Genomic DNA, 13,129 nt, shown 5'->3' with positions numbered 1-13,129 from the left:
TCCATCTAACACTAAACTCTATGGCTGTGTCTACACTGCACCTCTTTTCCGGAAAAGGGATGCAGATTAGACACTTGGGAATAGCAAAATCCGCGGGGGATTTAAATATCCCCCACGGGATTTAAATATCCCCCACAGAATTTGCATTAACATGGCTGCCGCTATTTTCCGGCTTGGGAATAAGCTGGAGAAAAGCGCCAGTCTAGACGTGATTCTCCGGAAAATAATCCCTTTTCCGAAGGATTTCTTATTCCTACTTTCAAGTCAGATCCCCTCATCCAGTGGTATCACTCATCCAGTAAGGAGCAGTAAAATGCAGTATCAAGAGAGAGATTTTTACTCTGTCCTGATCTTCCAAAAGAAGGCAGTTCAGAAACTCATCCTCAGTCTTTGAAACCTCAGCAGAACTATTTATGAGCTGAAGTTTCACATGGTCACTGGCAGCTATAATCCCATCCCTGGGAAAAAGATATATGGTTTACCATCTTTGGTCTGAAGAATGGTTGCTTTCATGTGAATAGTCACCTCACATACAGACATTTTCTCTAGGCTACTGTAGAGTGAGTTCATTCAGCCTTACCACTGCTCCCAAAGTCTTTGCCAAGGTCTTTCTTTTACCAACAGCTAATTTTATATAGAACAACTTTGCTTCCTTCTCTTTTCTTAACCGTTTGTTTTGTGCTGCCAGGGTTGATCAGGAAACCCACAAGTCAAGTTCATTTATGACTCCACTATTTTCTTCTTTGGGATTTAAGGGCAGCTTGGATAAGTCTGTTTCCAGTTTGTGGGCCTGAGCCTCAGGCTGCCAACCACTATTCTGGAGACACAGATTGCGCTGGTAGACACCCCAAGCAGGCATTTAATCAACTATTGTGGGAAGTTTGAAAGTCAGTAGTTAGATCACATTTTCAGTCCGTACTGTTGCCTTCCCAAACAAAAAAGAAATACAACAGGTATTGCTCCAAAGGTGCTCTAGAAAAATTTGCATTCCTTGTGGCTGTCACCTCAGTCAAGAAGGTAGGTGAATTGGGAGCCCTGTTGGTCCAAACTTTCTATGTATACTAGACAAAAAGGATTAGAAAATTTTCAGACTTCATCTTTTGGGGAAAAGAATCTGAAGTCAAGATTGCCTCTGATTGGGTCTCAGAGGATTGTGAAGTGGATATCTGGTTGTAGCCTGTTGTCAGTTGTCTCCTTTCCTTTCCTCACAAGGATTTGAGTGCTCATTCTACACGAGCAAAAGCAACATCTACAGTATTGCTTCAGGAAGTGCATTTGGCTGACTTTACTGAAGCACCAACATGGATTGCCAACCATACATTTGCGAGACATTATGCTCTAGCATAGTACTCTTCTGCTGATAGATCCTTCAGGATAGCATGCTCCAGTCTGCTCTGCTGACTGCAGTGTTGTCCTTTCCTCTTTCAGGAGTACTGCTTGTCAGTTACTCCTAGTGGAATATACATTCTGACTAGCACTTGAGGAGGAGGAGGCTTCTCTTACAGTAACAGGAGATTTTTTGAGACGTGTGGTATTTATCTTTCCCTGTGCATTGGACCTTTACCATAAATTTTAGTAAGAAGGAATTGGAGAAGTGGTTAGCCCACCATACCCTCCAGTTCCTCATTTGGATGCACAAAGGGTACGTCTACACTACAGCGCTAGTTCGAACTAACTTAGTTCGAATTAGTTAATTCGAACTAAGCTAGTTCGAACTAACGCATCTAGAACTAAAAACTAGTTCGAACTAGCGTTTTGCTAGTTCGAACTAGCAAGTCCACATGGAGTGGACTCTGAACAGGGCTTAAGGATGGCCGGAAGCAGTGCCGGCAGGGCATAAAAGGAGGACTTAGAGCATGGAGATGCTGTCTCAGGCTAGCCGAGGGCTGCGCTTAAAGGGTCCCGACCCCCACCCCGGACACACAGTTCTAAGGGGTGCCCCGCTTGCAAAGAAGTTCTGGCTTGGAGTGCCCTGAGTGCCCACACTGGGCACATCACACCACTCGGCCATCAGCCCGGCTGCACTTGCCGCAGGCTGCCATCTGGGGAGAGGGAGTAATTGGGGGGCTGCAGGAGAGCTTCCACCCCCAGAAGCCCGCAGAGCCAGCCCAGTCCTCCCCATCGGGGGCTCGTACCCCATTCCTCCCTCACCTCCTTCCACTTACCCTTCCTTAGCCCCCCTTCTTATTGATGTACAAAATAAAGATAACGTTTCTTCCAACATTGACTCTGTCTTTATTGAAAAAAAACTGGGGGAGACTGGGAAAAGGAGGTGGGAGAGGGGAAGAGAAAGGCTGGGAGAGGGGAGGGCAACTAACATGATCAGGGGTTGGGAACAGGTCCCAGATGAAGAAAGGCTACAGAGACTGGGACTGTTCAGCTTAGAAAAGAGGAGATGGAGGGGGGACAGGATAGAGGTCTCTAAAAGCAGGGGTTGGGTGGAGAGGGTGCATTCATAAAAGTTCTTCCTGAGTTCCCATAAAGAAGGACTAGAGGACACCAAAGGAAAGGAATGGGTAGCAGGCTTCAAACTAGTAAGAGAAAGTTGTTCTTCTTGACAAAACAAATAGTTAACCTGTGGAACTCCTTGCTGCAGGAGGCTGTGAAGGCTACAACTAGAACAGAGTTTAAAGGGAAGGGAGATCAAGTCATGGAGGTTGGGTCCATGGAGTCCTATTAGCCAGAGGGTAGGAGTGGTGTCCCTGCCCAAAGTTTGTGGAAGGCTGGAGAGGGATGGCACGAGACAAATGGCTTGGTCATTGTCTTCGGTCCATCCCCTCCAGGGTCCCTAGGGTTGGCCGCTGTTGGCAGACAGGCTACTGGGCTAGATGGACCTTTGGTCTGATCCAGTACGGCCATTGTAAGCTCAGGGCTCAGTGTCGGGGGTCTCAGTGGACCCCCTTGATTTTCATGCACACCTGGTCCTGGGTGGCCAGGCTGGCAGCTCTCCTGCCCTAGACGGCCACTTTCCTGTGCCTAGTGCGGAGATCGTGGACGAGGTCCACGATGTCCGCACTAGCCCAGGAAGGTGCCCGCCTCTTGCGGTCCAGGGCAAGCTCCCGGGAGCCGCCAGCCTGGTCCCGGCAAGAGGGGGTGGGCTGGGGGGCATCGGGTGGGTGGCTCTGTGCCGTGCCAGGTGCAGGGTCTGCTAGCTGGGTGCTGGCAGGCTTGCACCTGGCACGGGCACCGTAGCCAGCCCGTGCCCCTTTAAGGGGTCCGGGGCCGGGAGGGGGGCATAGAGTTTCCCTGGTGTTGGCCAGAGTGGCCACCAGGGAAACCTGGGGAGGGCTAGCCTCCCACTAGTTCGAACTAAAGGGCTACACAGCCCTTAGTTCGAACTAGCTAGTTCGAACTAGGCGTTAGTCCTCGTAAAATGAGGTTTACCTAGTTCGAACTAAGCGCTCCGCTAGTTCGATTCAAATTCGAACTAGCGGAGTGCTAGTGTAGCACCTATTAAAGTTAGTTCGAACTAACGTCCGTTAGTTCGAACTAACTTTGTAGTGTAGACATACCCAAAGAGAGTAAGGGTGCCAGGTACATGCCAACAGATATTGCTTTCAAAATTCTGTGACTTTGAGCACATGGAGCGCATGTTTATCCCAGAGTGAAATGCAGATAGGGAATGCATATCTTTAGAACCTACAGAGATCCTAAGATAAGTAACAGTGTTCTCATTCTCAGGTCAGGATTTCATAGAATGAATAATGGTATACCTTTAGCTTCAAAGGAAATGTTTCTCCTTCGAGTGGTCCCCGTGGGTGCTCCACTCTGGGTGCTGGTGCATCCTCGCGCCGGTGATCGGAGACTTTTCTAGCTGTTTCTGCCGCGGCGCGCAGGTGCCGTGGCGCCCTCTAGTGTCGTTGGAACTAAAGGGGCGCATGCGCGCGGCTCCTCAGTTCCTTCTCTACCGTCCTCGGCAGCAGACGGAGCCCTCTGTTCGCCTTTATTTTTCTGGAAAAAATAGTTAAATTCCTCGTTTTACCCCTTAGTTACCTCATCAACCAAGTTCTCGAACCCTACCTGCCTCCCCTGGCTAGTTATTTAAAAAAAACAAACAAACAAACAATTTTTATTGTTCTCGTTGCGGTTTGCCGCTTTTTCCCCAACCCCTCATGCCCGGCTCGCCGGGCTTCAAACGTTGCGAGTCATGTCGGGATGCCATGCCGACCTCCGACGGACACCTCGCCTGTATTAAGTGCCTTGGAGAGGTGCACCAGACGCAAAAGTGTCTGCACTGCTCCAAAATTAACAGCAAGAGCGCGCCATGACCGAGCCAATAGATTGAGGACTCTCTTATATGAGAAGTCGCTACGTCCCTCCTCAGAGGACTCGCCTTCGCTCTCTACACCGCCTCAGCTAGCTAAGGGTATGGAGAAAAACCAACCCCCTACCCACTCTTCTTCCGCGGTATCAAAAAGCGCTCTCTCTCCAACACCATCTGTATCCTTGGCACCGTCAGCAGTGCGGGCTAGCACGGAGGATACGCCGGGAACCTCGGGCAGGTCGCGACCTAAGGTGCAGGCACCGCACAAGAGAGCTCATTCGGAGCCAAAACAAAAATCAGCGGCACCGACCGCTACGGTGCCTAAGCCGTCCTCGGCACCGACGGCGCCGTCGAGAGAGCGCTTGGCACCGAAGCAGACCAAAATGGCACCGAAAAAGGCCCGTGCCGATAATCTACCTTCTGGTGCTTCAGTGCCGGAATGCACCTCGGCACCTACAACCTCTTTGATAACGACGCCATTACCACCGAAACCACACTGCCCGGCACTGCTGTCCCCGGGTTCCTCTATCCACTCAGTGAGATCTCAGCGCTCCTTGGCCGCTTCTTGTTCAGCTACTGACATCGGCACCGAACCCAGGAGCAGGTTCTCATCGCAACACTCTAGCCCGGCACATAGACCTCCATCCTGGCAAACGCCTGCTGTTCAATATGCATACCCTCCACCTCCACATCCATGGTACGCACAGCATTATACCTATCCACCCCCGCCATATGCCACTCAATGGTAACCCTGGGATTCACATCCAAAGAAGAGTCGCCATTGACCCTCTTCTACTACTTCCAGGCCACCCCCTCCCTCGCCTCCTGCCACCGCATCTGCCACAGAGCCAAATTCTCCAGCTCCCTCAGGCGGTCATGAGTCCCTTTCTGAGGGCGAGACCAGATCTCCTTTACACAATTACTCCTCCTCCCCAGACGAAGCGGTCATCACCGATGCTCCACCGTCAGGAGACGATATAAAGAAATTTCAGGGGTTGTTTAAAAGAGTTGCTATAGCCCAGGAAAGAGATCTCCAAGAGGTGCAGGTCAAACAATATCGCCTCCTTCGCACGCTTCAACCCCCAACCGCCTCCAAAATTGCCATTCCTATGGATGAGGCTATAATGGACCCGGCCGACAATATTTGGCAGACCCCAGCATCCGTCACTCCAACAAATAAGAGAGCAGACCGTAAATACTTCATCGCTCCAAAAAATATAGACTTTCATTTTACCCACCCACCCCCGAACTCCCTAGTAGTGGATTTGGTACGTCACAAGGGTAAACAGCCTAACCTAAAAACAACCCCACACTACAGTGACCACAAAAAGGTTTATTCCTCGTCCACACTGCTCCTTAGGGCTGCCAACTATACTGCCATGCTTGCGGACTATGATCATGCTAACTATTCTAAGCTCCAGGACCTCCTCCAGCACCTCCCGGAGCATAAACGGTCAACCCTGTTCAACATTATGCAGGAAGGCCACACCATCTCCCGTACAGCTTTGCAGTCCGCTATGGATGTGGCAGATACTGCAGCTTGAATTACGGCCTTGGCGATAGTGCTCCGCCGAATGTCATGGCTACAAGCATCTGGTGTACCTAGGGACCTCCAACAAAAGGTTGAAGACTTACCCTTTGATCGGACCAACCTCTTTGCAGCTAAGACCGATGAGGTATTGCATTCTATGAAGGACTCCCGTACAACCCTTAGAACCCTAGGAATGTACACTCCTCCATTTAAGAGAACCAGATATCAGCCTTATCAACGACCGAGAGAACCGTTCCACCAACAACCCAGATTTGATTTCTGCAAACAGATCTCAACGTCGTAGACCACAGCGACAACAGCAACAACATGCCACACCCCATCCGGCAAGAAGCAAGTTTGAAGGTCAGGTCGAGAGCCAGGAAGCCAATCCACTGACATTCCCAACTGCTATCCTTCAGTTCCACCACCCCCTCCGAGCTTTTTTCCACCAATGGTCCCTCATCACCTCGGACAAATGGGTCTTGAACTTAGTCCAATCTGGCTACATCATCCCCTTTACCTCTCTTCCTCCCAACCACCCCCCTACCCCATCCCTTTTCAGGGACCCCTCTCACGAAACCGTCCTCCTGCAGGAGGTTTCACACCACCTTCAACTGGGCGCAGTAGAACACGTGCAACACAATTTCGAGGCCGGGGCTTCTACTCAACGTACTTTCTAACCCAGAAGAAGACAGAAGGTTGGCGCCCCATCCTAGACCTCAGGCGCCTCAACAAATACATCGCATACCACCGTTTCAAGATGGTTACCCTCTCAACTATCATTCCTGCACTCGATCAACACGATTGGCTTTCGGCTCTCGACCTTCAGGATGCATATTTCCACATTACAATTCATCCTGCTCACAGACGCTTCCTCCGATTTACAGCCAATACAGGGTGCTCCCGTTTGGACTCTCCACAGCCCCCAGGGTATTCTCCTTAACCCTGTCGGTCGTAATGGCCTTTCTTCGACATCAAGGCATCATAATATTCCCATATCTGGACGATTGCCTTATAAAAGGTGCGTCTTTCGACGAAACGAATGCCATGACAGATACCACAATAGCCCTTTTACTCAGCCTCGGGTTTCATGTAAATTACGCAAAATCCACTCTACTCCCAACACAGAGACTGGAGTTCATAGGCGCCCTCCTCGACACAGTCGCAGCAAGGGCCACTCTTCCCGAACACAGGTTCGCGACGATCTGTGACCTTGTCCGAGCGGCACAAGCAATACTGACTGTCACGGTCCACCACTGCCTCAAAATCCTCGGACATATGGCTTTTACGACCTACGTCGTCAGTTTGGCCAGACTCCACATGAGACCTCTTCAGTCCTGGCTCGCAACGGTTTACAGACCCTTCAGAGACCACCTCTCCAAGTCCGTCGCCATCCCACCACGCATCATCAACTCCCTGCTCTGGTGGACAATTCCTCAAAATATGTTGCACGGCGTTCCCTTTCAACGCCCACCTTCCACTCTCACTCTAACAGATGCCTCACTCATGGGATGGGGAGCTCACTTGGGAAACATCACAACCCAAGGCAAATGGTCGTTTATGGAGCAAACACTCCACATCAACGTCCTCGAGCTACGGGCAGTCAGATACGCATGCCAGCACTTCACTCAGCATATAGTCCACAAGATCATCACCATTATGACGGACAATACCACTTGCATGTACTACATCAACCGTCAGGGTGGCACTCGATCCCCTTCCCTGTGCTCGGAAGCCACCAAGCTCTGGACCTGGTGCCTATCACATGGAGTCACCCCGTATGCTGTCTGTCTTCCCGGAATACTCAATGTCACAGCAGACACCCTAAGCCGTACATTCATGGACCAGCATGAGTGGGAGATCGACAGACGCGCCCTCGTCCCGATCTTCCTTCACTGGGGCCAACCGGAAGTGGACCTCTTCGCCATAAAGAACAATTGAAAATGCCACCTTTACTGCTCCAGAGGAGCCCTGGGGAAAAATTCCCTCGGAGACGCCTTTTCCATCACATGGGTTGCCTCCCTCCTTTACGCCTTCCTCCCCTTCCCACTCCTACACAAGGTCTTCAACAAGATCAGAACGGACCAAGCACTGGTCATTCTAGTGGCACCTGCGTGGCCCAGACAGACATGGTACCCTTACCTTCTCAAGATGATGGTGAAGGACCCGTATCCCTTCCCTTCCCATCACGACCTCCTCTCACAGAATCACGGTCGGACCCTTCATCCGAACGTCCTCAAGCTCAATCTCCATGCCTGGCTCCTTCATGGTTCCAGGATGCCGAAACTGCCTGCTCGGAACAAGTGAGAGACATACTAATTAATAGTAGGAGACGTTCCACCAGGAAAACCTACCTGTACAAGTGGACGCGTTTCTCCCAGTGGTACGCTCAAACCCACGGAAGCCCACCACACCTTGCTCCTGTACATACCTTATTGGACTATCTATTATCTCTAAAACAGTCCGACCTAGCATTTAGCAGTATCAAGGTCCATGCTGCGGCCATAGCGGCTTTTCACCATTTTCCGCAGGGCGCTTCCTTTCTCGTTGACCCACTGACCAAGCATTTCTTTAAGAGTCTGCAGAATACCTTTCCTCCGGTCCGGCCACCAGTCCCCATTTGGGATTTGAACCATGTTCTGAAGATCCTGACAAAACCTCCTTTCGAACCAATAGCTGCTTGCTCCTGGTCTCACTTGTCTATGAAAGTAGCCTTCCTCGTCGCCATTACCTCCAGTAGGAGGGTGAGTGAACTTGCGGCCTTAATGGCCGACCCTCCATACACCGTATTTTCAAAGGACAGGGTGATACTCGACCCCACCCTAAGTTCCTCCCTAAAGTACCCTCCCCCTTCCACGTGAACAAACCAATACACTTACCTGCCTTCTTTCCGAAACCACACGCGGACCCGATCCAGATCGCGTGGCACACCCTTGACGTCCGATGAGCCTTGGCGTTTTACGTAGATCACATGAAACCCTGGCGAGCCTCGCCTAGACTTTTTATCTTACACTGAACGATCTAAGGGACAAGCAGTCTCATCTCAAAGAATCTCTAAATGGATTACATCCTGCATTAAAACTTGTTATACCCTATATGGCAAGGACTTACCTGGAGCTATCACAGCTCATTCCACTAGGGCAGTAGCTTCCACGACCGCCTTTCTTCATAACGTTCCACTGCAGAACATCTGCAACGCTGCTACCTGGTCAACTGACCACTCGTTTGCGCAACACTATCCTCTTTCCACCTCGATAGCATCCTCTATGGCAGTTGGACAAGCAGTGTTATCCACATTTATTACCACACGGCTCCAAACCCACCTCTGCGAGCCGACAACTGCTGTGTAGTCACCCACAGTGGAGCACCCATGGGGACCACTGGAAGGAGAAGAAAGAGTTACCTTGTGCAGTAACGGTGGTTCTTCGAGATGTGTCCCCATGGGTGCTCCACTACCCTCCCTCCTTCCCCTGCTTGGAACCTCATACTCTAGCGGGTAGAGAAGGAACGGAGGAGCCACGTGCGCAGGCGCCCCTTCAGTTCCAATGACACGCCTGCGCAGTGGGTGCGCCGCAGCAGAAACAACTAGAAAAGTCTCCGGTCGCCGGCACGAGAACGCTCCGGCACCCAGAGTAGAGCACCCACGGGGACACATCTCGAAGAACCACCATTACTGCACAAGATGAGTAACTCTTTCTTTATATGTAATAGGCAAACATTATTAGAGAATAGCTGTAGGTTAAGTAACAGGTTCCAATGACTTCTGAGAAGTTTGGTGGCTTTAGGTATATAGTAATAATAAAGAAATATCAGTACTTTAGTAGAAACAAATATCCTTATTAGAAACCATTAAACAATCCTCCAACTTGCAATAGAGTGATATCCTAAACTACTTTTTAAACCGGAGAAGGGATGTGTCCAGTACCATGGGGCATGTGACACCTGTGGGCCAAAAGACAGCTTTGTTTGCAGGTGTTAACTTGTTCCTCCTGTAACTTTTGAGAAATGTCTCAAAAAAGTCTTCCTTTTTAGAACGCAGTCTTCAGTCTCTCAAATTCCGTTGATAAACAGCAAAACTCCTTGTTCATTCTTCATTATCATCTAATGCTATCCTTTGTGGTATTCTAACCTCTTTGGTGATACTGGAATACAAATGAGGAAATAAAATCAGGTTGACCTCACCTCCCTTTAAAGCATAGGTGAAAAAACTGTCAGTAGTTAACTGCAAAGAGCAGTAGTAGGAAGGGAGGGATTAATCAGGTTACTGAGAAGATACTGCATATAGTAAAGAATTCTCCAAAAAAAAGTGTGTTTTAAAACATAGTCCTTTTCCCCTTAATCAGCATTTAATTTCAGTTTGTTTTTATTTATAGAATTTCTGGAAGTGAATGAATATCCAGAGCATATTAAACAATTGGTACAGAAAGAGAGAGAGCTAGAAGAGCAAGAAAAGAGGCAACGTGAAATTGAGCTCAATACTTGCAAGGTTAGAATTCCAGATTTAACACCCCTCTAAACTTCTGTTAAGAACAGTTGAAAGATATGTTGTAAATGATTTCTACAGTACCATGAGTATAGTGTATGTGGAGTACTTACATAGGTAACTGAATGAAAACTAAGGACCTACATATCTGAATGCTGTACACTATGAAGGGCTATCATCTCTAGTCTGCTAGAGCACAGAATTTTGACACAAGTTAGCAGTTTGACACTCAAATTCTTCCTATATACAGGTTCAGCTTCTAGAAGTTCCCTTCTGAAATGAGTTTTTCCTTGCCTTCTTTTTAAATTTAATTTTCTGCTTAAAATATATATAACCAGCAAATATATATATGACCATTGTGGTCATGCAGGTCTTACGGTAAATTTCTGTCTGCATCTTAGGGACACTTGCTGTTTTTCAGTGACAGCACTGTAAAGTCTTAAAATTAAGTTAACATAAAAATGTACTTTACATGTCTGTTACCTCTGTAATTTTGGAGCTGGGATTTGTGCTGAACAAAAGGTTAAAAATTACAAGTCAAATACTGCTAACTAGTTTCTCTTCCACCTTCACCAGTGCTCTCCCTTAAAGCTTTTGCAAGCAGTTGAAATAAGGCAAAAGCTGAAGTACTGCTCAAGCTGTTTTGCTTTATTAGTTCATGATGGGGATATCCACTCAAATACTGTTTTACGCTAAAACACATTACAGCATTCTCCATTTATCAAGTGGCCTAGAAAACATTCAAGATTTTGATTCCAGGCATTCAGATGAAAGGAAGTTGTATTTTGAGCTGCAATTTCAGTTCATGTAAACCTCTTTTAATGAATCAAATGCTAATAAGTTTTCAGCCTCTAAGCACCTATTAGAGCTAATCAGGACTTTGTATTGATGTTTAATACTTGGTAATTTATTAAAAATTAAAAACAGTTTTGTTTAAAATAAATTCAATAACTAACTCTTCAATCAAGAACAGAAATAGTAATAGTTGAAAGAACAAACTATTGATTAGCAGTAATAGATGCTAAGGGTGTGTCTAGACTACCTAGTTTTGTCGACAAAAGTGGACTTTTGTCAACAAAACTATACCAGCGTCTACACTACCGCTGAGTTCTGTCGACAGAACTCAGCAGTTTTGTCGACGCTGGTATACCTCATTTTACGAGGCATAACACCTTCTGTCGACAGAACTCTGTCGACAGAAGGTGTTATTGCCTGTAACATTGCGTCCAGACTACGGAGTTCTGTCGACAAAGCACGTTGCTTTGTCGACAGAACTCAATGTGTCTGGACGCTCTTTGTCGACAGAAGTTTTGTCGACAGATACTGTCGACAAAACTTCTGTCGACAAAACGCGGTAGTCTAGATGTACCCTCAATGTTCACTGTCAACTTAGAAGCAGGCAATTGTATGGCTACTTGGGGATCACACTGAATTCAAATAACTTGGGGGTCATGCTATAGATTTATATTTTTGAGTAATGGCATTTTGAATAAATGGCAGTGGTACTGTATTTGCAAATCCATTGGTGACAGATTATGGTTATTCATTTTATTGTTGTATTTGCAGATAAAATTGTTCTGCATGCATCCTGTGAAACAAGTAATGATGGAGAATAAATTAGAAGTTCATAAAGACAAGACACTGAAGGAAGCTGTAGAAATGGCTTACAAGGTACAGTGTCAGGCATGAAAATGTAGCAAATGGCTGATGTAATTTGAGTGCAAAATATTTCCTTATAGAGTATTTTGTATGTTCGTATTACTATCTTTAACTGTTCTTTTTATATAGAAAAGTAGCACAATGCATTCCATTTTTATATTGCTGACAGTTATTCTGTTAACTGAGTTATTGTGGCACCAAGCCCTTCCTTTTAGAAACCAGTTTGACTTCACATACTCATTCTGAAACCTCCATTCCATCTTCATAGTTGGTTTATATACAAGTGATTTTTCTTCTGTCGGTGATATTATTGTCTCCATATTTTTAGGAAGTATGACTGTTCATAGTAGGATAATAGTACAAAAATCTCTCTACATGTATATAAAAAATACATGTCATCCTGTGGGATGACATAGTGATGTCGTTATGTCACTCTGTGTCCCTGGGAGCCCTGACTGTTACCACTCAGTGAAATGGGGGGTGCTAGCTCCATCCCCATCCCCATGTACCCCCTGGACCAGTGTCTACCTGCCTCTGGGCCCTGCCCCCAGCCTGCCTGGCCCACATGCCTGCCGCATGGCTCAGCTCTCTGTGGCCTGGGCTCAGGCACGCTCTCCCAGGAGTTCTGTCCAGTGCATGTCTACCTGCCTTTGGGACCCGCCCCCAGCCTGCCCAATCCACCCACCTATTGCACGACTTGGCTTACTGCTGCCTGGGCTCAGGCACACACTCTCAAGCCCCACACGAGCTGGGCAGGTCTTGCACCCTGGCCACTTCCCCAGCTTTCTGAAGCAGCTGCTCTGTGGTCAGGGCTCCCTGGGCTCGCCACAGAGCAAGGGTCCTCCAGCAGGCCCATTCATAAAGGCTGGGGGCGGGCTGTTGTTCCTGCTGTGGTGGCTGAGACTGTGCTGCCCAACCTGGTGGTGCTCCTGGGTGGGAGGGGCAAGCAGCTCGATGAATCATGGGAGGGGGAAGGGTGTGTTTAGGGAAGGAGGAAGGGGGATAGGATTTATGTGGGGATGGGTTGTGCAGTAAGGGGGGAATAGTGGGGGTGAGAGGGATATAGGAATAGAAACGGGATTGACATTATGGCGGTGGGGAGGGGTTAGGGTAGGATGGGGGTGTAGGAATGGAGGAAGCAGGTGGGGGTAGAGATAGGCAATGTGGGGAGAGGAGTTCAGGAGGATGCTGA

General features: G+C 48.1%; 1 protein-coding gene across 5 annotated transcripts in view; it reads left to right on the top strand.

Moving 5' to 3' along the window:
• The window catches only part of USP47 (ubiquitin specific peptidase 47), a 170,042-nt gene that overhangs the window by 102,399 nt on the left and 54,514 nt on the right, over positions 1–13,129 (top strand). For all 5 annotated transcript variants that reach the window (XM_075927892.2, XM_075927891.2, XM_075927890.2 and 2 more), the window contains 2 exons: positions 10,169–10,281; positions 11,845–11,949. In XM_075927892.2, coding sequence (XP_075784007.2) covers positions 10,169–10,281; positions 11,845–11,949 — 218 coding nt within the window. The remainder of the gene's footprint in view (positions 1–10,168; positions 10,282–11,844; positions 11,950–13,129) is intronic.

Source organism: Pelodiscus sinensis, chromosome 5 (assembly GCF_052426305.1).
Source record: "Pelodiscus sinensis isolate ZL-2025 chromosome 5, ASM5242630v1, whole genome shotgun sequence".
NCBI classification, from domain to species: Eukaryota; Metazoa; Chordata; order Testudines; family Trionychidae; genus Pelodiscus; species Pelodiscus sinensis.
This window is presented reverse-complemented; position numbering and strand designations above follow the sequence as displayed.